The following is a 27,798-nucleotide window of genomic DNA, read 5'->3' on the forward strand; positions in this document are numbered from 1 at the left end:
TGTCAAGGGGCTTAGCCAGGCGTGTTAGTTTTCAGTAACACCATGCCATTCACTGAGCGGCTTCACTGCTCGCAGTTTTAGAGGCAAAAGGTACAAAATCGAGGGGCTGATGAGGCTGGTGCCCTGGAGGCTCTGAGGGAGAATCTGTTCCCTGCCTTTCTCCCAGCTTCTCATAGCTGCTGGTCGTTCTTGACTTTCTTAGTTTATAGACACTTCACCCCAGTCTCTGCCTTTCCCCTTGTCTTCCCCTTTGTGTACCTCTCTGTCGGTTCCTCCTTCGCACACTTACGAGGACTTGCCATTGGATCTAACCCAGGACGATGTCATCTGAGACCCTGACCTTCATTATATGTGCCAAGAGCCCTTTTCCAAACGAGGTCATATTCACAGGTACAGAGACTTGGGGCTTGGACGTGTCATTTTTAGGGGAGAACCCAGTTCAACTCACTACAATCTTTTTAGAAATAGAATCTTTTTTTTTCCTGATGATGATGGATGGAAAGTCTGAAGTATTCTCCCAGGACAACAGCGTCCCGGAGCTGCGCTTCTTTAAGAATGTTGGTCATGGCAGGCCCACTGCCTCCCTACTCACAACATAAGGTTGGACTAAAAATGAAACAAAATAAAATGGTGGGAACTTTGAAGCATTTCCAAAGAGATGGGAGTGAGAGGATGGAGTTTAGTTTAAAAAAAAAAAAACAAAAACATTTCTGGGAAAAGGGATTCTCCGAAGTGTAATTTCTTGGCTTGGAGGGGTTGGAGCAGAAGAAGAGGATGGGGAGAATGGCAGGTTCAGGAAGCAGCGTGGCAGTGGGAAATGCACGTTGAGTTTCCGTAGGATTCCTCGCGGAACTAGTAAATACCACTTGGTTATCTCTGATGTTTATTTTGGTGATGGTGTTACATGTGAAGCACGGGAAAGGGGAGAGACGGAAGACGCCAGACCAGTGTGGTGATGAGAGCTTGGGCTGAGGTGATGAGTGTGGGATAGAAAGAAAGAAGTTGATTTAGGAAATATTTTAAAGGAAAAAAAAAAAAAAAGAACGCTGATCGAGTATTGAGAGGAGATCAAAATGAAAGAACAGGTATTTTGGAGGCTCTCTAAGCCAGCCCCCTAAGTGCCTTCCGAAGGCCATCCTGCCAATTAAGAGAAGAAAGTAGACGGGCACTAAGTGGTCATCTGTGTGTGTGTGTGTGTGTGTGTGTGTGTGTAGTGTGTGTGTATGTGCGCTGGGAGCCTGGTATAATTCATTAATTCACTCCCAGCCCCAGAAACCAGGTCTCCTCATACAGCTCAGCAAGGTTGGGGTAGGATGGTAAAAAGCTCTTTTCATGGCAAATGCAGCTGGGTAACAGGAAATCAGAGGTGAAAGGCTCTGCATTCCAAGAGAAAGATCACAAAAATCCTAGAACTTATGGATTTGACCCACAAAAGAGCAGGAATATAATCCACAAAAGATGAAAACTCTAATTTGAAAAGATACACGTACCCCAGGGTTCATAGCAGCACTATGAACGATAGCCAAGACATGGAAGCAACCTAAGTGTCCATCCACAGATGACTGGAAAAAGAAGTTGTGATACACACACACACACACACACACACACACACACACACACACACAGGAATATGACTCAACCATAAAAAATAATGAAATAATGCCATTTGCAGAGAAACGGATGGACTTAGAGATGATCATACTAAGTGAAGTAAGCCAGACAGAAAGACAAATATTATATGGTATCACTTATATGTGGAATCTGAAAAATAATACTAATGAATTTATTTACAAAACAGAAAGAGACTCACAGACATAGAAAACAAACTTATGGTTACCAAAGGGGAAACAGAGAGGGATAAACTAGGAATATGGGATTAACAGATACACACTACTATATATAAGCTAGAGAAACAACAAGGACCTACTGTATAGCACAAGGAACTGTATTCAATATCTTGTGATAACCTATAATGGAAAGAATCTGAAAAAGAGTATGTATATGTGTATATATAAAACCGAATCACTTCGCTGTACACCAGAAGCTAACACAATATTGTAAGTCAACTATACTTCAATTTAAAAAAATGCCTTAGTCTGTGACAACTCTAAGACATTTGGGTATCTGCCTCCCAAACCTTCATTAGATGAGGAAGAGAAACTAAATGGAATGTGAAAGAGAAAGGGCCAACTCTCCTTGGGCCTCCTGACAACCGGGAGATAGGAAAACACATGCCTTAACAATGGCCTGGACATAAAATTGATGACCACATGTCATTCAGACAGACGCCACCTCAATCAGCAGACCAGCTGGGTGGCTCTAATGAGGACTTGACATCCCCTCCTACCTCCAGATGTCTGAGGCCATCATGTTTCGTGTCCTCACAAGGTAATGAATGTTTCTGAGATAATTCTGAGTCATCAGTGCAGAAAGTAAATTAAATTAAATTAAGCCTGCAGGAAAATGAGCTGTTCTTTGAGAACAACTTCTGTCAAAATAAAGGAAAGTATCTGTGCTTAAGGACGGACCCTCAGCTAGAGGAAAAACTGTGTTAATGACATCATCTGGCTCCCCCGAGGTTCTGGGTAGCTGCGTCTCACTCCCCTGGGGCACGTGCGCTGATCTCGGTGGCCGGCTGTGCGCACGGCAGTGTGGTCCACTGGCTGAGGCCAAGGCTGGCTGGTCAGCTCCTGAGTCTTGCTGTGTCCGCAGAGCTGTGTGCACTTGGCCGAGTTCCATCCCCTTTCTAAGCCTTTGTGGCCCTCTCTGTGAAATGGTGGCCTGATACTATCTCCCTTGTAAGGATGAATGAGAAAATGTGCGTGAAGCACAGTGCTTGTCCCAGAAACTTCCATCACTAATTGTACTAGTTTCCTGGGGCTTCTATAACCAAGGGTCACACACCGGGTGGCTTAGAACAACAGAGGTTTATTCTCTTACAATTCGGAGTCTGGAAGTCTGAAGTAAGGGTGGTCGTAAGGCTCCCTCAGAAGGCTCTGGGGCTGCTCCTTGGCTCTTCTAGTTTTCTGGTGGCTGTTGGCAATCCTTGGTGTTCCTTGGCTTGGAGATGCATCCTTCCACTCTCTGCCTCCATGTTCACGTGGCCTTCTCTCTGTGTCTGTGTGCCTCTATTTTCCCTTCGTATAAGGACACCAGTCATCGGATGTAGGACCCACCCTAATCCAGTACAACCTCATCTTAACTAATTGCACCTGCAAAGACCCCGTTTCCAAATGAGATCATATTCTGAGGTTCAGGGTGAACATGAATCTTGAGCAGACACTACTCAGCCTGGCACACTAGTCCCTAGTGTGATTCACAGTTTTCTGAGCAGGTCCTGCAAATACATAACTCCTTGCCCCACCCCCGCCTCTCCCCTCGAAGCCGCAGGAGACCTGACCCTATCATGGGACTTGCTTCATTTGGCAGGAAGGATGTCCTTGTTGGAATTGTTGTTGTTTTAGGTGTTACTTAAATACTGAAGCCTGAGTGTGACTGCAGGGATTCAATGTACAAAGCAGGTCCGCTCTTGACTTCGGCTGGTCCTCACAGTCTCCCAGAGATGTAGGCAGATCAGACAGCCCCATATTACGAATGGAAAACGTGCGGTTGAGAAAGGTCATGTAGCTAATAAACTGCAAATGTCGACTTTAAAGCCGGAGCCCTGGACTCCTGGTATTGAGGCAGGTGGTGGCCAAGTGAGAGGCAGAATCCTTGCTTTACCGTGGACAAGATGTTATGTTGGCAGGTGACTTCACCTCTCTGGACCACGACAAGTTTCGCACCTGTAGAGTGGAGTGGATAACATCTTCCTTGAAATGCCACTGTGAGAATTGAATTAGACCACGTGTGTGTCATGCCGGGACTTGCCCAGTGAGTGCTGGTTTCTCTTCTTCTCCATCTAGCTGTTGTCTTATCAACAGCCTGTCTCTAGGTTTTGCTTAATGCCTTGCCTGCATGATCCCAGGATGGTTTACATTTGGGAAGGTCAAGTGCAGTGGTGGGGGTTCGTGGGAGGGGGAAAGAATGGAGGCATTAGCTGTGGGTCCCTGCAGGATCCAAGTGTCTGTTCAGGGTGGGCGCCAAGTGGATTTCCCTGGCGGGGGTTGGGGTGGGGAGTGTTACTCCACTCTGCTATCTGACACTTACAAACGTGTATCCCCGTCTTGCTGTTTGTAATCACATCTCCCCCAAGGGGGAGGGGTGCAGTCTGGCCCATCTGTATCTCCCAGTTCTTCTTGGAGGAGCTGGATCGCAAGAGAGTTAACGTGTGTCAGCTCTGTGGGCACTGCCTGGAAGAGAAGGTTGCATAAATAAACTCAGAGCCACAGGGGGACCTGTGGAAGCCGTGGTGGAGGAGCTCTGTGTGAATATCCATGATCGTTCAGAAATAAGTGTAAATATAGAGCCAAGAGAGCACCAAGCTCTCCTCAGGAGCTGAAGAGCAGGAGTTAAAATCTCACCCCCAGTGTCAGCCCAGCTCCAAAGAAGAGAGTTAGCTTGGTCCTTCAAGGCAGAGTCTTGCCTTAAGCTCAGGGTGGGGATGATTCCTGTGTGATGAGTCTTGAGGGCTCCCCCACTGAAATTATCCAGTACCTTGCAGCCTGGCTTCCTGCAGCTGCCCCCGGGTAATTATTCCCTCTGACTGGTACAGCTCGGCCATGATGGTCTCACAGGATGCGATCCCTTAGGAAAGACTTTGTTTGCTGGAGGCTTCTGTTAAGGTGCAGATCTTCCCGCTGGGTCAGCTGTGTATGTGCTTAGCTCTTTTTACCTCAAGTTGTGCCCTTGACCTGGTTCCCCAACGCCTCCAGGAGACAGTACTAGAATCGATCTCACATGCTTGTTACAAATACAGCTTCCCTGCCCCTTCGGTGTGTGTTTTTGAGGCGGATGTGTTTTGAGCCCATCCAAGGACCAGTGGGGCACCCCAGCTGCCTGGAAACCGGACTGCAAGGGGCCAGGGTCTCTAGTGGTACCCCAGGCTTAGAACCACAGAAATGGCCATAGAGGCAGGGATGAAGGTGCTACTTGGGCTGAGCTCCACAGTGTAGGGTGTTGGAGGGATGGAAAGGGGGTTGTTGAAAGCAAGTGGAGTAAAGCAAAGGGCTGGGGTGGTGGGACAAATGGGCACTCAAAACATCAGCAAGAGCTTTCTTTCTTCCCTCCGCTGCATAGCCAGGCTTTGTTACTCCCTTGACCGTGGGTACCTGAAATTTAGACAGGCTTGAATCAGAAGATGGTACATCCAGTGTGAAACAGAACAGAGGGGAGAGGTCTCAAAGCCTGAGCCTCATGGAGAGAGAAAGAAGGGGGGAGAGAAAGAAGACAGCATTTTCTGAGCTCCTAGTCACCGTGGGCTAATGGGATGTTCCTCCGACTTCGACTTAGGAAGAAGAATAAAACAATCTAGCTTCAGTGGCAAATGTATACAGTTAGCTTCAGACAGATGGGAGATGTTCAAACCGGAGGCCACTATTTCCTTTTCAAAGAAGGTTTTTAATTTTTAAAATAAAGAACAGGGCACAGAAGTGGCCCATTTGTCAGCCGTTGATTGGGACACTGCCTGGCTGATTGAATTCTTAGGGCCAACTGATGCCCCCAATTAGTGCAAGATTGGGAGCTCCCCCCCAGGCATGACTTCAGACTAGTCTGTTTTCCTTTCTTTGGTGAAAAGGGGTCTCAGCAGGGTCTTCGCTGGCTGAGGTTATTCCAGGGAGATGTCGCCTTGGCCAATTTAATTACCTGCTGCTCTGTTTTGCTTTTGCAAAACAAAGAGCTGCAACTGAAGACCTGTTATTTGGTTGCTTGGCAACTGGTGCTTTTACTACCCAAAGTCGACACTGAGCCCTTCTGGGGGGGCTAGGCGAGCCACCACAAGCTCTCCTGGGTCATTAATTTCTCAGGAGCCAGGCATAAATCAATGGAGCAAGAAAATGAAGGTTTTGTGGTTGCAGACAACTTGAATCCCTGCAAGGAACACAAGCCTCTCTGGTCCCCGCCTCTGGCTCCAGCTATCTGTTGCAGGAGATCACCCTTGTTCATTTGCATTTCCACGGACCACTTCACCCTGCAGGTGTGAGGATCCAGAGAACAAGGGAAACCGTGAATGATGCTGTGACATCTTGCAACCAAAGAGCCGTGGTGGCCCAGGGTGGTTGGTTGGAAGCCCAAGTGGCTTTGACTTCAGAGTTGTCCCTGCTAGTCCCTCTGGCCTTGTTAGTATCATCCCTTGCTCTTCGGCTTTTTAATTACACGATCAGGCTGATAGGAAATATTCATGCGCCCAGTGCAGGCTTCTTCGGTGCGCCAAACTGCTGCTACCAGTTCAGAAGCTGCGGGGAAGGTTGGTGTTGTGGCCTCCAGCCCCCGCCCTCCTTGAAGAAGTGTCTGCCTTGTTCACGGTTAAGCCTGAAGTGTTTTCCAGGTCGACAGGTCAGTGATGGTAAAGTTGTTCAGGTCCTCTCCTACTGGTTATGGAGGTCAGCCTGGTGCCAGGCCACTGGTGCCCGGTCACAGCCCGTGCTTTCGGTCACACTACAGCAGTCATCACACCACGATATCCTGTACTTGTGTCAGAGGAAGTCGGTGTCTCCCTGTCTGTGGCAGACACCTCTCAAAGCAGCAAGCCAGTCCAGTCCAGGGCTAAAGCCTGCCTCTCCTCAAGTTCATTTCAGGACAGTTTGTGCCAGGGGAAGGCATCTCTAAGCAACTCCTTCAGATCTAAGAATATATGTGCGTTTCTCTCTTTCCTCTTTCCCTTCTTCTCTATGTTGATCGTTCCCTCTGTTCATTTTACTCACTTGTTTCACTCATTCGTTCACCTGTCACGAGCCAAGCCCTGTGTTGTGGGCAGCCCGTTGGCAGTGTGGGTAACAAAACACCAACCTGAACTCTGGAGTTTTTCGACTCATTCCCACTTACCTTCTCTTCCTGTCTCTCCCCCGAGCTGAGTCCTGCCAGGTGGGGGCTGGCTCCTCTTATTCATTTCATCACTTCACCAGAACCATGGACAGCGTTTTCTCGAGCGGACTCAGTCATGCTACGCATGGATTTGAAATATTCACTGCGTGGCTTCCAGAGCCATGGAGACAAAGGAGCTGCCCAAGGCAGGGCTGTGGGGCAGCCCAAGTAGCTTAGAGGCCTGGCAGGGGGAGGGAGTACCATATATTAAAAAATCAAGAAAAATAAAGGGCAAGGATATATGTCATGGTGCTATATCTGGGGGTACTGATGGGCTGGAAACCTGGAAGGTCTTGAACTTGGATAGGTCAGTAAGGGAACAGACTACTCAGGCATAATGAGGAAGGAACAAGTAGGGCTGAAGGATGGGAACTGCCCTTGCTGGGGTGAAGGGATGGCAGGACTTCAGGTGGGGCTATCGAGGAGTAATGTAGACAAAATGTCTAGAGTCAGCCTGACTCAGCCCTCCTGAAGAACCATCTTGCAGTGGAGGATTGAACCAGCCCTTTTATTGTTCAGTGTTGTTGCAAAGGGCTCATGAGGAGGAGGGAGAGCCCCGGGAAATAGCTTTTCATCTCAGGTGTGGCACCAGGCCAGGTGAATGAATGACCTGGAAGAATAAAGAAAAAGTGTCTAGACACTCTTATTTCAATGAAGAAATGGGCAGGGGAGAGAAGAAGGATGTGGCAGGTTGAGATGGGAGAAAGCCCCACTTCCTGCAAGGAAAGGAGCATTGTGGTGTGGAGACATGCCCACCCTTTCAGAGACTCACTCTTTGCGTTACCACTCTCCTTTTCCCTCCAGGCTTTGAACATCATCTCCATCTCTTTTCTTGGTGACCTGTTGGTTGCATTTTAAAAAATTAACACGGTGTGAGATGTTGTTACATTTTCCTCCATTGTTTCACATCTAAAAGACAAAAAATCGTTCTCTCTGTAAATCATGCATTGATTTTTCTCATTTCTATGCTGCATTTGGCCTGAGCCTTGGCTACTGGGCACATTACAGCACCGTCTTATTTTATTAGGAATCAGAGCCGTGTGCTTTATTATCCATTGTCCTGTCTTCTCATTGATGGCGCCTGGTGTGAAACCGGAGGCGGCTGCAGGAAACTTTAAGGATAATCCATCAGATCATGAGACTCTCAAATCTGCGGTTCTGTCATCCAGAGCAAGGCTGATTCACGGGGAGAGGAGGCAGCCTCCTGCGAGGGGAGCCTGCAGGGCCAGGCGTGCTAGGATTCCCCCTTTCCTCCCCGGGTCACCTCCTGTAAAGCAAACACACCAGTGAGTCTCAGTGCACATCTGTGCTTCTTAGCTCCTCATTGTTCCTTGAAGTATGGGGCTGTTTTTAGGATTTTTTTTTTTAATGAGCAGAACATAAAAAGTATAGAACAGCACCTGGTGTGTAGTAAATGCTAATTGATGCTGACTATGATTTTTTATCATCATTAATTGAAACCAAATTATATATTTATGACAGTCCCTTGCAGTTTACTCATGTGCAAAATGAGGATGAGAATGACAGCCTGCCTTGGAGGTGTGAGATAGGTACATGTTTGCCATCACCAGGAGCTTAATACACATTTATTAAAATGGAAACTGTAAGGTCTGTCTGTAGAAATTTGAGGCTTTTTTTTTAGCTGCTTGTCCAAATGCGTATGCTGTTCTGCAGGGTGTTTATTGGCTATTTCACTCTTTTGACAATGTTGTGTACTCAGGTCCTCCAAGGAGCATGTGCCAAGAAGGGATTAGAGATGCAGATTTGTTGGGGGAAGTGCCTGTAAGGAGAAAGAGGAGGGAGCAGGAGGTGGCAGGGAGAGCCTTCAGCCTGCAGTGCAAGCCTGGCACTGGTGAAAGGAGAGGCAGAAGGAAGGCGGACTGTGGTAGAAGAGCCTCCAACCACAGCACAGTCCCAGGAATGTTTCAGTTGGGACAATGTAGGGGAGGTCGCTGAGCCAAAGGCATCCTGTAAGATGTCTCCTGCCCTGTACTGCAGATCTTCCTGCCCCCGTGCTAAGTCACTGGCTGGGAGCAGCTGGGGATGGTGCGGGGTTGGGGGGATGTGGTGGTGGTGTATTCTGAAGAGCAGCAGCTGCGGTCATCACTCACCATGCTTCCCATAGCAGGAGAGCTGAAGGCTGCATTTTCATGGCCACCACAGATGGTCAACCGAGGACAGGCTGTAATCTCTAAAGACATGGAATGGAATGTCTCTGCTTTTCTTTTTTCCCACTTTGGTTTCTACTGCTTATTGGTGGACAGAGCTCTGGGCGTGTTTGCGGAGGCTTCCTCAGGAGGAAGCCGGAGAATGGGCATGCCCTGGGGATGGGAAGCCTGGAGTTAGAGGGAAGACTAGTGGTTACCAAGTACTGATGGCGCTGTCCAGTGGCCCTAGTGCTGAATTCTGATAGACAGCTAGTTACGTGAGGAACCAGCTGCTTCCTAAAAGAACTGGCATCCCAGGAAAATTCTGAATACATTTGACACAACCTTTGGCAGATAAGGAAACTGAAGATAAGAACCAGAATGACAGATTTAATCTACCACCACCGCTGTTTTGTTAGTGGCCAGATCTGAGAATTCTCCTTTGGTTTTCTGGTTCCAGGACTATTGTCTCAAGTGCCCTGAGGGTCACTGTAGTTTAGTGGAAAGGTAATGTAGCTAGAAATTTGAATGTCTGGACTGGGATCGTAACTTCCTAAAGAATTTGCTGAGTGGTTCATTCAACAACGTATCAGTGTTAACCATGCTCAGTGCTGTTGAGGATTACCAAGGCATTAAGAACAGATTCCTGTCCCCAACGTGCCTACAGTTCTCACCACCAGCCTAGCCTACCTATATATTGATTCTCCACACAGATCAAGGGTTAAGGGTGATATCTGGAAATACTGCTGTCTCTCAAGTACCTAAAGCAATCCCCAGCCCAAATACAGTTTGGCGTAGCCATTATGGAAAACAGTATGGAGATTCCTCAAAAAACTAAAAATAGACTTAACATATGATCCAGCAACCCCACTCCTGGGCATATATCTCGAGGAATCTCTAATTTGAAAAGATACATGCACCCCAATGTTCATAGCAGCACTATTTACGATAGCCAAAACATGGAAGCAACCTAAATGTCCATTGACAGATGACTAGATAAAGAAGCTGTGGTATATTTATACAATGGAATACGACTCAGTGATAAAAAAGAATAAAATAATGCCATTTGCAGCTGCATGGATGGACCTGGAGCATGTCATTCTAAGTGAAGTAAGCCAGAAAAAGAAAAATACCATATGATCTCACTTATATGTGGAATCTTAAAAAAAAAAAGACACAAATGAAGTTATTTACAAAACAGAAACAAACTCACAGACACAGAAAACAAACTTATGGTTACCAAGGGGGAAAGGAGGTGGGAAGGGATAAAAATGTGAGTTCAAGATTTGCAGATACTAACTACTATATACATAACATAGGTAAACAACAAGTTTCTGCTGTATAGCACAGGGAATGATACTCAATATCTTGTAGTAACCTATAATGAAAAAGAATATGAGAAGGAATATATGTGTATGTATATGACTGAAACATTATGCTGCACACCAGAAATTGATACAACATTGTAAACTGACTATATTTCAACTAAAAAAAAAAAAGGCAATCCCCAGCCCAGTGTAGGTGCTGAATAAATTCTCAGTGAGCAAATCAGCAAAAGAAATACTTGCAGTAAAATAGAAATACTTTCAGTAAAGTGCAATTGAAATTCTGGTGAAGGAGAAGTAGAGAGTGCTGTGGGCGCACAGAGTGGGCGTGCCTGACCTAGTTTGGGGGCGAGGGCAGTTTTCTTTGAGGAAGTTAGATGAAAAACTGAAATCTGAAAGACAGGTAGGTGTTAACTAGCCAGACAGAGTGGAAAGAGGAAGAGCCACAACCAGAGGAAGCGATGGTCCAAAGGTCCTGAGGTTGGAGGAAGGATGACTATTTGCAAGTAGTCCAGGAAGCTGGAAGGTGGAGAGAACCCAGGGTAAGACAGACCAGGCCAGACGGGGCAGCTTTCCACTTGCACATCTTCCTAAGTGCAGAGAGAAACTGCTGGAGAACAATGCCGAGGTCTGTGTTTTCAGAAGTGCCATTGACTCGGCAATTCCACTCCTAAGTGTATACCTCAGAGAACTGAGAGCAGGCGCTCAAACAAACACTCGTGCGTGAATGTTCACAGCACAATTCACAGCGGCCAAAAGGTGGGGGGCAAGTCACTGTCCATCAGTGGATGGTGGATAAACAAAACGTGGTCGTTCTTACCCATTATCTGCCCCATGTAACGGAGTGTTACTCAGCCATAAAGTGAAGTGCTGCTAAATGCTACGACGTGGATGAACCTCGGAAATATTATCAGTGAAAGAAGCCAGACACAAAAGGGTGTTTTCTTTTTTTGTACTGTATGATCCCCTTTGTATGAAATATCCAGAATAGGCAAACCCATAGGCACAGAAAGCAGACTGGTGGTTGCAGGGGCTGGGGTGAGGGGAAGGAGCAGGGAGTGGCTGTTTAATGGGGATGGGTTTTTCTTCTGGGGGGATGAAAATGTTTCAGAACCAGATAGAAGTGATGGTTGCACTAACACGGCGCATGCACGAAATCCTTCTGAATTGTAGACTTTGAAGTGGTGGCTCTTGTACTAGGTGAATGCCACCTCAGTAATAATAATGGTAATAATGCTCTGTTGGCTTCAGTTGTTCAGTGTGGAAGGAAACTCTCAGGAAGTGTTTGTTGGTGATGATACCTATGGAGGGAACAGCTAAGACAGCCTCATGTGCCCAGTTACCTCGGCGGCACAAACACTGCCCTGCCTGAGTCCATCCTTATGGGCTTGGAGGCGGAGGGCTGAGCCTCCCATGGCCAAGCCAACCCACGGGACGTCATTGCCGATGTATCCATCAGCCCATTCTTACCTTCAGACGGCAAAGGTAGTGGAAGGCACCTTCACCCCTGTTTCACAGGTAGCGAAACTAGGTGCCTGTCTGGGGTGGGTGCAGCTTCTCTGGCTGTTGGCCCACAAGACAATAAAAAAAATGAGTGATTTCTTTACCCTGCTTTCTAGAAGCTAAGCAGACTCAGGAAAACCAAAAGTTCCAAGGACTGAAAAAGACTACATTTACCAAGAAAACATGTTTTTAATGACTAAATTACTAGGTTTTCTTCCACCCATTGAGGGGTAGGGCTTTGATTAGACCCTCTTTGGGCTACAGTTCCTTTGAGATTGATTGTCTTTCTCCCTTTACCTGAACAAGGGACGGTGGTTTCAGCCTGCATCCCATAGCACTTTATAGTTTAAAGGGGAAACTTTCGTGGACACCATCTCCACAGACCCTCACCGCAGTCTTGTGGGGTGGGTACTTTATCACCTTCCCTGGTCTAGTGCAGAGGCTCCTGGGACCCTTCAAGACTAAGTGATTCAGGGAGGGACAAATGACTGATAAATGATCTGAGGCCATGTGGCATCATCCTTATTCTTAAACTGCATCCCACATTCCACCATAAGACCACCACTCAGACACCAGGAGGCTGGAATGTCCTGGGTGTTCTGGTCCTTTGCAGTTGAAGAAGAGGGTCCCGTTTGAGCAAGGATGGAGGGGAGGCCTGCAGAGAGTCTGAGGAAGTGAGATCAAGGCAGCACACACCACTCCTTTGGGGGGACCCCGACAACAGCATATCCAAGACGCGTCCTGCGTCCTTCTCGAAGACTGGGCTTTGCTGACTCACTACCTCTGGCTCTCCGAAGGCTGAATCTGTATCTTCTGTCCCCATCTGCCCATAGCTTGCCCCACAATGGAGCCTGGTCTCTGATTAACAGTGGATCCCTGGTATTCTTTCCTCCTCCTCATTCTGCAAATACTTCTGAGCTTCAGCATTTTGTTTGAGCTCTTGCATGGAGATGCGTTAGCAGGGCTTGAACGTGGGGGGCCTGGGGTGGAGCTGGGTGAACACGACGTCTTATCCTGCTTACTTTGGTTGACTTTAGCACTCTACAGGTCGCGTGGTTATACAGATTAGGCCCGGACACGGTGCTAGGCAATGGGACAGAGTGGCTGTTGATTGGACAGCTGTGTGATAAAGGGGCGTCAAGCCCAGTGAAGGAGGAGAGTCAAGTAGGAGATTGGGCAGGTGTTTGCTAGTGGATTCTACTCCAGGATGTTCCCAGGGGGGACGTTGGAAGACAGACCACGGAGTGACCCAGTGGCATGGGTGGCAGCATGAGTTCACAGCCTCCCCAGGGAGAACGGTGATGCGCATTGCCTGTGGAGCTGGTTCTGATGTGGCTGTGGGCTGGGGGCTGTGTTGCTAGCTTCCTTGATCCTGAATATCCGGTCTCAGTAAAAATGAAAAGATGCGTCTTGTGTTGATCACGTCAACCCCACTAACGTCTCAAAACTTGTTAAAATTGTTTCTCAATCGTGGGCGAGTTTTCTGCTGAATCATCCACATTTTCTCCCTCAGTGCCCTGAGATAGTGCCTGGATGGAGCTGGTGGGGTCAGAGTCCATCATCCGCTCAGCAGCCTTGGGACAGCTCAGTATCCCACCTGGAAACCGAAGCTGTCTCTCTGTCTTAGAGCCCAGGGCCCAGTTCTTAGACGGGTGGGAGCAGCAGGCTCCGACTTTGCAGAAAGCAGAGTTAAATTCCTTGATGTCTTTTCTAAACAGCATATACGAAAATATGCTCCACAAAAACCATGTATCATGGGACCTGGCAAGAAAAAGAAGAGAAAAGGATTCCATGGCCACAGACTCTGCAGATTCACAGAACATGCATACCAGTCAGAGACGTCTGCTTACATGTGCACACACAGTTACATGTACACACATGTATGTGCATATATGCGCACATATAAATACATACACATGTGTACATATATGCACACAAGTGCGTGTGCATACATATAAACATGCATACATACAGGGGTGTATATGTATTTTATATTTCATAAATGCTCAGCAGGAGGCTAAACCCGCACTCCCCAGATTCACTTCGGGAAGTGCCTAGACCTCTCTCTGTTTAGCCATTTTAAGTGGGTTCCAGGTAAGCTAGACTTTTGACTGGAATTATAGGCAGAGCCAGACTTGTTTGAAAATATTTCACCCACTGGACAAAACCTTAAAAGGCACGTCCAAAGCAGCATTGCAGACGGAAATGCCCGCAGGTGTCAGGCAGGCAAAGGAATATGAGACTGGGCTAAAATGTAAGCATCAAGGGACTGATGGAGTCTTCAGCAACTGGGAAGGCTCGCCCTGCCTCAAGGCGTTCGACATTTCAAAGCTGTGAACCTCTTTCCACATCAAGCTAAACTCTGCCGTAAATCCAGCACAGCCTGCCAAGAGGAGGGCGTGTGACCTTTCCCTACTTGGGAATGGAACATTTTGGAATAAATAAATTTAGGTTTGGGAGAGAAGTCAATCATTTAAATGTCCTGTGGCATATCAACTATGACATCCCTCAAGTTGCATTTTCCGCCTCTGCCCCCGTAATTCTGTTACAGGGAGCCCCAGTTCACAAGTAACTAATTACAAGGGGGGTGCTTCCTGGTAGAGTCAGGAGCTGGCCACCTCTGTCTTCTCTTACTCAGTTCTTTATATCTAAGTTCAGAACATTGCATTTACTTTTGTTAAATGCCAAATCTGAGCTAAATGTCCTACGTCTTTTTCCACCCTTTGAGATTTCTATAGAGCACATAATGTTTTGGATTTCCTGTTCTCTCATAATTTTTCCTTTTATGTTCCCACTAAAGTTGAGATTAATATTGCATGGACAGTGGCGACAACCGGGCCATGTAGCTTAGGTCTACCTATCTTCCCCCACCCCCAGGATTGCATCACTTTATTAATTTACACCTACAGTGTAGTCGCTCAGCCGGTTAGGAATTCGTTTACATGCACCCTGATGCTGCCGTGTTATTTTCTTTTGTTCATATGGTATCATGAAAATCAAAAACCACGACGAAATCCAGATACAACAGAATTTTTTATCCTTTGCCATCTCCTGCTCTACCAGCTAAAATTCAATCAAAAGAATTTTGTAGTTAGTTTGAGATGAATTATTTATGAATCCACGCTGCTGCTTCTAGATCACCAGCCCTGTCTGTGAGTTTGTTTGTTTTAGAGATTCGTGAACTAGACTTTTAATAATCTATCCTCAGTAGGGGGAGGGTAGAGCTCAGTGGTAGAGCACATGCTTGGCATGCACGAGGTCCTGGGTTCCATCCTCAGTACCTCCATTAAAAAATAAATAAATAAATAAACCTAATTACCTCCCCTTGCTTCCCCCCCAAAAATTAATAAAAAGTTAAAAAGATAATTTAAAAAAGTCTATTCTTGATATTTTTGGTGGACAATTGCTAACAATTTCTTTGGTCACATGATTCCTGTCTTCCCTTGAATCAAGTCTTAACCTCTTCTTGCCCTCAAGATTTTAGTTTCATCCTACCCCTCAGGGCTTCGAAGCTCGTTTATTATTGTTTATTATTGAAGTATAGTTGATTTATAATATTACCTTAGTTTCAGGTGTTACAACATAGTGATTCACAATATTTAAAGATTATGCTCCATTTATAGTTATTATAAAATATTGACTATGTTCCCTGTGCTGTACAATATATCCTTGTAGCTTATTTATTTTATACACAGTAGTTTGTACCTCTTCATCCCCCACCCCTATCTTGTCCCTTCCCACTTCCTTCTCCCCACTGGTAACCACTGGTTTGTTCTGTGTATCCCTCAGTCTGTTTCCTTTTTGCTATGCTCACTAGTTGGTTTTAATTTTTAGATTCCACATACAAGTGAGAACATAGAGCATTTATCTTTCTTTGATTTTTTTCACTAAGCATAATACTTTCTAAGTCTATCCATGTTACTGCAAATGACAAAATTTCATTCTTTTTTATGGCTGAGTAGTATTCCTTTGTGTATATACCAGATTTTCTTTAACCATTCATCTGTTGATGAACATGTAGGTTGCTTCCATATCTTGGCAATTATAAATAATGCAGCTGTGAACATTGGGGTGCATGTATCTTTTGAAATTATGTTTTTGTTATGTTTCTGCTGGATCATTTGGTAGTTCTATTTTTAGTTTTTTGAGGCATCTCCATGCTGTTTTCCACAGTGGCTGCACCCATTTACTTTCCCACCAGCAGGGTGCAAGAGTTCCCTTTTCTCCACATCCTCACCAGCATTTGTTATTTATAGTCTTTTTGATGTCAGCCATTATGACAAGTGTGAGGTGATATCTCATTGTGGGTCTGATTTGCATTTCTCTGATGTTTAACAATGTTGAGCATCTTTTCATGTGCCTGTTGGCATCTGTGTGTCATCTTTGGAAAAATGTCTATTCAGGTCTCCTGCCCATTTTTTCCATTCAGTTGTTTCTTTTTTTGATGTTGAGTTGGATGAGCTGTTTATGTAGTTTGGACATTAACCTCTTTTCAGTCATATCATTTGCAAATATTTCTCCCGTTCAGTTCACTTTGTTGATGGTTTCTTTTGCTGTGTGAAAGCTTTCAAGATTAATTAGTGAAGCACTTTTAAATCTCAACCTTGTTTTTAGAACACTGACCCCCACTGGGACCATGACAACATCACCTGTGCCTTCCACGTTCCCCTCCCCTGTCTGCTGGTTCCCAGCTCTCCAGAGATCGCACATGTGTTGCGCATCTCCCTCCTAGGAAACACGGGATTGCTCGTGCCAGGCAGGAGGGCACATTCTCCATGAGCATGGAAGTCGGTGATGAACCGGGTCAGGGGAGGATTCTCTGACTGCCTGCCCATCCATCTCTGACATTAATTAAAAGAAGGCCTCTGGGCTTGGAGCACCTTGCTGGATGAGTTGCATATTTTATTAATATGTGGCATTTACGCCGGACTCTAAATTTGCCAGGTGTTTTGCCATGATGTATGGAATCGTCCTTACCGCTCCTTTGCTGGGTGCGATGCCTCATTCGGCCAGCTGTCATCAGTTTGTTGCCAGCGCATGTTGAGATCCAAGGCTGTTCTCCCAACTCCTGTATTCTCTGCTTTTTTCACTCCTCTGCACCTTTCCTGCTTTTGTTGAGTAGTTTAAAGATACCCTTGCTTCATCTCGGTGGGTTTAGCCCTGACTTTCCTTCTAGCTTCTTTGCCGATCAGCCTTCCCTTAACTTACTTGCGGACTAATTCATAGACTCTTCGTGTTTCTCGTCTATGACCCCAGCAGGTGTTTGAAGCCAGCCCTCCCTCCCCCCACCTGTTTTTTTCCTCCTCCCTTGGGGTCCCTGTGTATGTGTGGTCCTGCGTGTGTAGGTCTGACGTCCCTAATCAGACAGATCAGACCTGAGTTTCTATATGACAAACCCTCAGGGTGGGCACCACAGGGCAGGCTGTGTGAAAGGGAGCTCCATTGGTTTGGCATTTAAACATCTAAGTCAGAGTTTGGTTCCCGTGTATTTAGGCCGTCTTCCCAGTGTGTTTCTATCCCATGTGTGTGAATTGTGTGTGTGCATGTGTGTGTGCACACTCACCTCTGCACGTGGTCCCTTTCACTCACACCACCGCTGCACCCCTGTGTGTGTGCCTGTGTGAGGTGATCTGTCCCCGGGAAAGGAGGCTTTCTGCCTCCTGTATCATGTTCCTGGCAGATGTCACCCCGGCTGCTCTCCATCATGCCGTGTGTTTCTGCTCAGGAAGCAGCAGTGTGAAGAACACGTTATTAAATCCTTTTTAACACTTGGTGTGTTGTCATCTAAAAACCCATGACACTTAACTTTGTCATTCCTGCTCTTTTCTCTGCCTTGAATGCCAAGACAAAGAAATAAACTCATCAAGTGAAATTTTAGGTTTGCCTGTTGGTGGAAATGGACTGTAGAACCACAGAAGAAGCCCTTTTGAGTTACCTGGTCCACCTGGTTCTGTATCTATGAATGCACTCCTGGAGCAAAGGACCACCAGACATAGGCAGAAAACCCACAGAACAGGAAAGAAGGAGCAAAACAAATAGGACAGCCTATCCCAGAGAAAATGGATAACCCAGGAGACCAAAGAGAAGATTGTAAAAATTCCAAGTAGTATGTTCGGCTGATTCAAGAGGGTACCATTATACCCATAAAACAAGAACTGGCAATCGTGAAAAAGGAATAATCAGAAACTAAGAAAGACTTCCTCAAAATTAATACTAAAATTGCTTAAATTTTTTTTTAAGTTTAATGGATAGACTGATAAGAATGTTCTAGATGAAAGGCCAAGCTGGTCATCTGGAAGGTTAAGTAGAAAACAAACCTTCAGTTCACAGACGGAAAGTCAAAGCTGTAAAACTGGAGGATAGAACATGCAGGGAAGTTTCTTCTACACTGGCAGTGCTCTGAGGCTGACCCACGGGGCTTGAACCTGGTCCTCACTCTATGCCTGTGTGCGGCTGTCTCTCCCAGCCAGTCCGCCACCTCCCTTCTGTCCCCAAACTACAGCTTTTCTGATATTTCAACACTGTCTTCCAGATCTCTCTTCCTAAACATGTTGAGCAAAGAATTACATTTCTAATTTTATACCTCTAAAAGGAGGTTCTAGATGGTGAACCACTTCAGGATGGGAACCCCATCTCCCACATCTCTTTGTATATCCTACAAAACGCCTGGCACCTCATGGCTATTTGATAGATATTCAGGGTGGTGGTGCCCAAATGGATACTCTTAAGGGTATGGATTCCCTTGGGTCCAAAGCAGGAAGGAGTCTTTTTTTTTGTAACATTTTTTATTGAGTTATAATCATTTTACAATGTTGTGTCAAATTCCAGTGAAGAGCACAATTTTTCAGTTATATGTGAACGTATATATATTCATTGTCACCTTTTTTTCTCTGTGAGCTACTATAAGATCTTGTATATATTTCCCTGTGCTATACAGTATAATCTTGTTTATCTATTCTACATTTTAAAATCCCAGTCTATCCCTTCCCACCCCCCGCCCCCTTGGCAACCACAAGTTTGTATTCTAAGTCTATGAGTCTGTTTCTGTTTTGTATTTTTTTTTTTTTTTAGATTCTGCATATGAGCAATCTCATATGGTATTTTTCTCTCTCTTTCTGGCTTACTTCAGTTAGAATGACATTCTCCAGGAGCATCCATGTTGCTGCAAATGGCGTTATGTTGTCAGTTTTTATGGCTGAGTAGTATTCCATTGTATAAATACACCACATCTTCTTTATCCAGTCATCCATTGATGGACATTTAGGCTGTTTCCATGTCTTGGCTATTGCAAATAGTGCTGCTATGAACATTGGGATGCAGGTGTCATTTTGAAGTAGGGTTCCTTCTGGATATTTGCCCAGGAGCGGGATTCCTGAGTCATATGGTAAGTCTATTCCTAGTCTTAATTATCTTCCTAATTTGCACTTTGGGTGGAACACCTGGGGTATGAGCTCCAGAGGGCATTGTTTCTTATGCTTCTCTCTCACCCAGCAGGTTTTTTCTACCACTTGTTGGTCTTCAGTATCTACCTGAATCCCCTTATCTGTGTATTTTTCCCGTGTGTAATTGGTCTTAGTCTCTCCTTAGTGTAGCTCTCAGGCATTCTTCCGTTTTCCATTCTCTTCCTTCAGTGCCCCTTCTTCCTCTCCATTCTAAGTCAAGGGGGAAGCTGAGTTGGCCACCGCCTAGGGCAGTGAGTGCATTTGGCGGCTGGGGGTTGTGGTACCTGCTGTGGGCATGGCCAAGGTACAGGGCGGAGCAGAGGCGGGAGGCATTCACCTTGCTCAGAACCCCTTTAGGATACAGATATTCCGATGCCAGCCCTCGCCGCCCATGCCTGGGAGAAAAACCACAGCCCACATCAGCAACCTGGGGTGGTGGGGGGACCAGGGGACTGAGGTTCAAGCCTGACTCAGCCCTTCAATGCTGTGTCACTTGGGGCAAGCCCTTTCTCTCCCGCGTAAATTGGATGCCTACCCCTCCCCAACCTCCCAGAGCTGTTGTGAGCATTAAGTAAGTCAAGTGCGGGGGGGGGGGGGGTGGGGGGGCTGCTTGCTGAATAACCAGAAGGGTTCCTTTGCTAATGAATGTGGGTTCTGTTGCTCTGGGCTGCACTGTCATTTACATTAAAAATGACTAATTAGAGCAGAATCCTTAACAAAAGACCCACCAGCTGTTGTTTATGGTTTAGAAAAGCAAATTTTTTCAAAGGGATTTGCCCCTCTGATGTCAGGAAACCCCGGTGAGTCTCTCCCTAGCTTTTGATACCTGGTGAAGAACTTTGCCCTGAGGACCGACACTTACCAATGGGAGTGGGTTGTGGTCCGGGCTGTGGTAATACAAAACAAGGCTGAGAACATTAGGCTTGTAAGCACTGGGCTCCCCAAAGGGAGGAGACTGGCCAGATGGAAGCATCTCAGATGGCCTCTGACTTTATATTTTCAGAACCTTGGGCAGCTCCTGAGATTCCAGGGCAGCACAAAATGAGGGCTGCCTCCTCCCTGATAGATGGATGGAAAGGATGAAACCCTTAGCAGATCCATCATAGCCTGTCCTGAAATTCAGCTTTCTCTCATCTTGGACGCTCATTCTTTTTTTTTTTTTTTTTTTTAGTTAAAATGTATTAGATTTACAACGTTGGGTTTGTTTCTGGTGTGCAGCATAGTGATTCAGTTATACATATATATATATATTTTTTCATATTCTTTTTCATTATAGGTTATTACAAGCTATTGATTATAGTTCCCTGTGCTGAACAGTAAATCTTTGTTGTTTGTCTATTTTATATATGTCTATATATTTTATATATTTTATAGTAGTTTATATGTGTGCATCCCAGTGTCCTCATTTATCCCTCCCCCTCCCTTTCCCCTTTGGTAGCCATAGCTTTGTTTTCTCTGTCTGGGAGTCTGTTTCTGTTTCGTGAATAAGTTCATTTGTATCATTTTTTCAAAGGTTCCACATATAAGTGGTATCATATGGTATCTGTCTCTGTCTGACTTACTTCACTTAGTATGATCATCTCTAGGTCCAACCGTGTTACTGCAAGTGGCATTATTTCATTGTTTTTTATGGCTGAATAGTATTCAGAAGACAAGCCCTTCTCCCTCGGTACGTTTTGACCCCTTCCCTCTTCATGAAGAAGCGTTCCTCCTGGCCCCAAGGCCTTGGTCTGGATTCTAAGCAATGTCGGTTGTTCTCTTTCCTATTCGTGTTGGGGCTGGACCCCCCCGTAGATGTCAGAGGGTGTCTTAACATCGTGCTTCTGTTCTACTGATCCCAGGTCACTGGGGCAGTTCCTTTTTCTTTTCTTTTTTTTTTTTTTTTTAATAGCCCTGCTTTCCTCTCCATCAGACACTATAGCCCAGCTTTGCTCTTCCCCATTCGATCACAGACAGGGCAGTGGTGACCTCGGCAACTCACTCCCACTGGGGAGGACTTGGAAGATTGTCTTGCCCACTCCTTAGCCCCAGGCTGGTGTGAGACAGGCACGCCATCTCAGAGTGGACTGTGACGGTCTCCGCCATTCGAGGATGGGTCATCAAATGTGCGGGGTGATGTCACTGGGCAACCATGTCAACCTTGGGCTTGTTGTTCATGAGCCCGTTCAACCTGGCATGTTGAGGTCAGGGGTCAGCCAACTCTTTTTCTTTAAAGGGCCAGAGGGTAAGTATTACGGTTTTTCAGGCCATTCGGTCTCTTGTTACTACTCATCTCTGCTGACGTAGCACAAAAATAGGCAATTCATCAACAGTCCAGCACGGCTGTGTGCCAGTAAAACTTTATTTATGAATTTTCACTAGATTTTGAATTTCAGATAGTTTTCATGGGTCATGAAATACTATCGTTTCTTTGATTTTTTTTGACTATTTAAAAATGTAAAAATCATTCTTAGCTTGCAGGCCATTCAAGAATAGGCAGTGAGTGGGATGGCGTCTGCTGTCCCTTGGTTTAAGCTACTGTTCGGTGGATTTTTTGTTACTGGCGGCTTTGTGAAATCTTACACGACAAAGGGATGAACCTTTTTATTTTTGCAAGCCTTTTTTAATTGACAAAAGGATTAAAATGGTCAAATTTGAATGAACTGTGGGACTCAAAAACTTACAGTTTCTCAGTGGCAAAGTCAACACATAATGGGAAAATTCAATGACATTGAAAAATGTAAGATTCATTCTTTTCATCAAGTTCCTTTACTTGCGTTTGCACGTAGAGTGGCACACCCATTTCAGAGATTACCTTTAGCAAGGCCTTCTTTTAACTTGCATTGCGCCACATCAAAATGCTTTTGTCTCAGTATCTTATGGAAAAAGTGAAGAAATTGCCTAGTCTTAACAGCTGAGTAAATATAATCCTTTTGAGTAACCATAGGGTATGAAGAAAAGACCATGGGGTTGGCTGATGTGATGAAGTGTGTCGCTGGTTCCATGCTATCCCAGGGGTCAGGCCATCGCCCCGCCTTGATTGGACAGCAGTGCTAATCCAGCCCACAGGAGTCTGCTGGTTTTGGCTTCTGAACAAGCTTTGATTTTTATGTGCATGTATTATAGAAAAATTATTCCCAACCCTTCACACTTTGTTATGTCTGTTTCAGAGGGTCTTGCTGTCGGAGTTGGATTTGGGGCTGTAGAAAAGACGGCGTCTGCCACCTTCGAGAGCGCCAGGTAAGCCAGCACCTAATGTCTTAGAGCTGCATCCCATGATGCTCAGAAGTGCTTAATGTCTTGCGTGAACCGTCTGCATGTAATTGCGCACCACCTCCAGCCCCACAGGTCTAAGACTGGTGTTGGCAAGGAGGAGGTCGGCTCAGCTCATACCTGAGAGAGGTACTCCATCAAAGAAGCAGGTTTACGCCATTTTCCAATGAACCATCTAGTGAGTGAAAACAAACGTCTTGAAAACAAAACATGCTTATAATTCCACACTGTTCTCCAAACCCTTTAAATGCATATATACGTTATAAAGACAGTATTCTGGGGGGATTGGTTCCAGGACCCGCCGGTGGACACCAAAATCCGCAGATGCTAAAGTGTGTCCGTCAGCCGTCAGTATCCACTGATTCCCTGTCTGCAGGTCCCGCATCCCCGAATTCAACCAATGGCGGATCGCAGGATCCAGGAGGGCCAACTGTATCATGAAGGCAACAGTTGACGGTCCTAACTGCTCCCTCCTTTTCGAAGCCCTCACTTTCTCTTTCTTGCCACTGGCCCCTCCTCTTTCCTCCTTCTGCTTCTTTCCAGGCCCCTTTTGAAACGTTGATGTTCCCCAACCGTCTCTGAGGCATCCTTTCTTCTCACTTAACGCACTCTCCTGGGGGATTCCTCCCCTTTCCCATGGCTTTATTTTCCATCTGCTTACTTGTGATGCACAAGTTGATCTTCAACCCAGGTGTTTCTCCCGAACCTATTCTTATGAGTCCGGCCACCTTCCAGATGTCTCCAACTGAGATGTTTCACAGGGTCCCCACACTCAGCATTTCCCAAGTTGAGCTGATCGCCTCCATGTGCAATCATGCAAAACCCGCCCCTTCCCCAGCGTTCCCCATCACCGCCATGGACCCGGTTGACCAAGCCAAACTCATCGCTACCCTCGATGTCTCATCTTCCCCGGGCAATCACCAGGCCTTGTGAATTCTTCCTCTCCTCTGCCTCCCCTGAATCGTAGGGTCAGATAAGGCTACAGCCTTGGGATCACAAAGAGGCACCCCGGAGATGAGCTATACGGTCCACACGTGCCCACAAAACCATGGATACTGTAGCCTCCAGGTTGAAGGAGGGCAGGGTGGAGCCTTCCATCCAAGGGCAGCAAACTCAGATGCCTTCGGGGGACTAAAGAGTAACAAGACTGAGCACAGACAGTCAGGTGGAGACAGGTGGGAATGGTGAGGAAGACAGGGAATGTCAGCTAGACTACACATGCACTATCTAAAGGCGCTTGGATTCATAATTATTCTAAAAACAAAACTCAAAGAGCTGGCCCAGGGGTCACTGGTTTCTGACCTCTGTGTCTAGCTCAGCCCACTGCCTTCTGACTGGTACAATCTCAACATCGACTTTTTCTCCCCTCAAGACAGTAACATCACCTCCTTTAATAATCTACCCTGTGTCTAGGGACCATGAACTCGGAACCAGTTTCTCTCTGAAGCCCTTTTCCATCCGTCCCTCATTTCCAAGCTCATGTGGGGCCTCTTTAAGCCCCATCACTTTTCATCTGCTCCCCCAGCTGATGTGGGGTCCCTGCATGTTCGGAGGAATCACTGCCAGTCACTGCATTCTAACGCTACGTGTAAGGGACATGTCTGCTCCCCGAAGCCCCAAATACCCGTGTGGGCTGGCAGTGTTCTCGGTTGAAATTTTCCCAGTTCTCAACCTCTTTTGGCTGCCTGTCAGACTCCCGGGTCACTTCCTCGCCCCGTCTCCAGCGTCATCCATTAACAAGATGCCTGTTGGGAAAACTGGAGGAGATGGTAGATGGGGAGAAGGTTTTAGAAAGTAAGAAATGTCACCAAAATCCAGGGCCAATTGTGATTCATGGTGCCCTGCAGGCTGCCTTCTCTGCCCTGGACTAGGGCGCGGGGCAGGGGAGTTGGGCTCTGTGTCCAGCCCCCAACCCTGGGCACGACTGTTTTGCTCTTGGCTTCGTTTAGACCACGAGGAACTTCAGGGGCGGGTGGTGTCCAGGGGGCTGAAGAGCCCTGAGGGGCTGAGCCCATAAGCATTCAAAGGCCAGGTCATTCCAGAGCCCGAGGAACCGCACGCTCTCCAGAAATGTCTGCCTGCAAGTGACAGCCCTGCCCGGGGCAACGCACTCGCGGGCCGGGCTTTCTGTCCGGTGGAGCCACGTCTCCCGCGACATCGAGATGTCAACTCTGATGTCTCTCAGTTCTGTCACCTGTACTTTCTGCTAATCTTTATGTTTCTGGAGAAAGTAGAGCAAACGCTTTCCCATCCCAGCTCCTCCCTCCCCTTGACCAGACAGCTCCTCTCCGTGTGACATAAACCCTCAGCGGGGTTCTCCAGCTGGGACTGGGCGAGGGCGGCACGACTCGGTACTTTTAGCCTCAAGAAACCTTCTGATAAGCAAGCATCCTTGGGGCATTTTCATGCCCCTACACGCCACCCACCCCCACCACAGCCAGCGGGGCAGAGCTTTGCCTCCGTCACCACTGTGTACAGAGTATCAGGACGGGGCAGGGGGTGTCTCTGCAACTCAGGCCACAGAGAGGGAAAGAGGGTGACCTTGTGCAGACCCTCCATCACAGCCTGTTTTCCCCACTTATAAATCCACATATAGTTCGTGATTTGGGTTCTTCCTTTCTGAATGCCTGCGATCTTACTCTTGAGGGTAAAATGTAGAACAGCTCCCAGAAGAGGCTTCTCTGCCTTTAGCTTTTGCTCCAGACCAGGGCTTCATCGAAGGACAGGGACCTGAGGGTAGTAGGGAGGGAGGGAGGGGGGCAGAAAAAGAAAAAGACAGACACAGTAGGGGGAGGGGTGCAGAAACAGTCATCGGATGATGAGATACGTCTTTTAAAAGAGACAGGTTTTGCTTTTTTTAAAAACACGACAGGCAAAGGTTGAAAAATAAAGAAATGAAAAAAGACACAGGGCGAGTGCCGATCAAAAAGGAAGCAGGCATTGCAGTTTCAGTATCAGACCAGACGGACTTTAAGGCAGAAAGCCACCTACAGAATAAAGGTCATTTTATCATTAATGAAAAGAGAAACAATGCAAGGGATGACATAATGATCTTGCACTTGTACGCCTCCAGCAGCAGACGCCTCAAAATGCCGGAGATAAATCATCGGAATAGCAAGGAACAGCAGACAAGACCACAGTCATGGTGGGGAGTACGATTCCCTGCTCTGACACTGATAAAATAGCTAAAAAGTTCACAAAATGGGCATCATGGACATAATGCAGAACCTCAACGCAGCAACGGGAAAACTTAACGTCCTTTGCAAGCACACGTGTGCGTGTTTCCACAAATTGATGCCGTGTCACAGAGAAAGTCAGAACACCCCCAGATCGATACCATTCAGAACCCCTGCTCTGACGTCAGTGAGATGTAATTGAAAATCAGTAACAAAAGATATAGTGAAAATAACTGGCTAGTGGCCAGTGAGACCTGCAGGCACTGTAAGACGAGGCACCAGCTCCCGGGGGAGGGACATAAACCAAATTGTCTAAGGAACCAGTGGACGGAGGGCACGGCCTTCCCCCATCTCAGGCGCTTCATAGAATAGGTGGCACTTCGTCAGGAGCACGGGGATGATCGTCTTGGGGAAGCAGAGGTGTTAAGGGCAGATGACGTCACTGAGATGGGGCCACATGGTGCTTTACGAAGCGAGACCGAAGGCCAAGGAGAAAGTGCGTTCTTTTGCAAGACCCTGACCACCTTGGTGAGTTCCGATGCCCAGAAATGACAGAGCCCAAGACCTGGCTCCCACGGAATAATTTGAGGGGAAGAGGTAGCCGGATCCGCGTGAAGAACCCAGACACTGAACAGACACTCACTGACACCACGGCTACAAAGAAGACGAGGGGAGTGTTGATACTGATGGGAGGGAAGAGAGACTGAGGGAAGGAAGGGGTCTTAAATGCAGAACAAACGGGCAGCATTTGTCACTGATGCTGTTGTGTGGGGGATAATTCAAGTCCAGGTAACGAGGAGACAAGTAATCACATAGGTACATAGAGGGGGCTGAGAGGGGAGGAAGGATGGGTCTGCATGGATTTGGGGAAAGAGAAGAGTTACCCAGCATATGCCTGGGACGTGCGGACCAAGCTAGCTGAGCCAGGTACAGTTCTCTGCTCCTTTAGCGTAGGGGTTGGCAAAGGACGGCCCGTGGACCAAATCTGGCCCAACACCTGCTTCTGTAAATGAATGAAGTTTTACTGGAACACAGTCATGCCTGTTATCATCAAATTCTGACTCCAACTACTTTTTTTTTTTTTTTAACGACGTGTGCCCTGTTGGTAATGCACCTGAGGTTCTCTTCTCTCACCTGTGGCATCGAAGCCACGCCACAAGAGAAGAAAGAGGTGAAAACTAAATACTCCAAAAAGGCACCATCTTCAGTGCCCACTTGAGTTTCTCAGATCAGGAGAGAGGACAGGTAAGTCCCTAGCATATACTTTGTGTATGGCTGCTGCCACCTAGTGTTCATATGCTGTTACTTCATCACCTGCGTGGTGACCTCCCCACTGCCCTCCTACCCGGTCCACCTTCCTCCCTCACCAGCATAGCCTTCGTTGGGGGACTGATGGGGGGAAACATTCAGAATTTGACATCCCATGAATGATGACAAACCTCAGCCAGCAAAAGGCAGCCTGGAGTCCAAGAGAGACACAGCTTGCTTCTTTCTGATCCGGTCCCACAGCGATTTCTTTTGGTTAAGAAATTCTTCAGACAGCCTGCCCTTGGGGAGTTGACTGTTTAAGCTGATTTTCCTCTCTCAAGTGTCATTCCCTCCACAGCACGTGTTCCCCAGGGAGGAAACTTGCCCTCAGCGCTCACTTATCACTTAACTGGCGCAATTCAAACCAGCAGGGAGAGCAAGGTTATTTACGCTGAAACGTTTTGCTTCCTACTTAAGCTTTGACTAAGCACTTTGTCATCCGAGAACACGCCCTGACCGGCAGGTACAGCCGTGTCCCGGAGCTGGCTGAGTGCAAGCAGGAGGGGCTGGCTGTAGAATTCACCGTGTGTGACGCATGGTCCAAAAAGCACGTCCCCAGCGCAGGCCTGGATGTTTCTTCCTGCTGAATGCCCCCACCAGCCACTATTCTCTTTATTTCATTTTGATTTTTAATATAGTTGATTCACAGCGTTGTGTCAGTTTCTGGTGTGCAGCATAGTGA

At 46.7% G+C, this 27,798-nt stretch overlaps 1 protein-coding gene across 15 annotated transcripts in view; it reads left to right on the top strand.

Moving 5' to 3' along the window:
* SLC39A11 (solute carrier family 39 member 11) overlaps nt 1-27,798 on the top strand; it is a 351,831-nt gene that overhangs the window by 273,298 nt on the left and 50,735 nt on the right. For 11 of the 15 annotated variants that reach the window (XM_064495589.1, XM_064495595.1, XM_031468992.2 and 8 more), the window contains one exon: nt 22,530-22,599. In XM_064495589.1, the coding sequence (XP_064351659.1) occupies nt 22,530-22,599 (70 nt within the window). Of the gene's footprint in view, nt 1-22,529; nt 22,600-22,699; nt 27,054-27,798 lie in introns of all 15 variants that reach the window. The other 4 variants (XR_010384562.1, XR_010384564.1, XR_010384565.1 and 1 more) reach the window with 1 other exon arrangement.

Source organism: Camelus dromedarius, chromosome 16 (assembly GCF_036321535.1).
Source record: "Camelus dromedarius isolate mCamDro1 chromosome 16, mCamDro1.pat, whole genome shotgun sequence".
In the NCBI taxonomy this organism is placed as follows: domain Eukaryota; kingdom Metazoa; phylum Chordata; class Mammalia; order Artiodactyla; family Camelidae; genus Camelus; species Camelus dromedarius.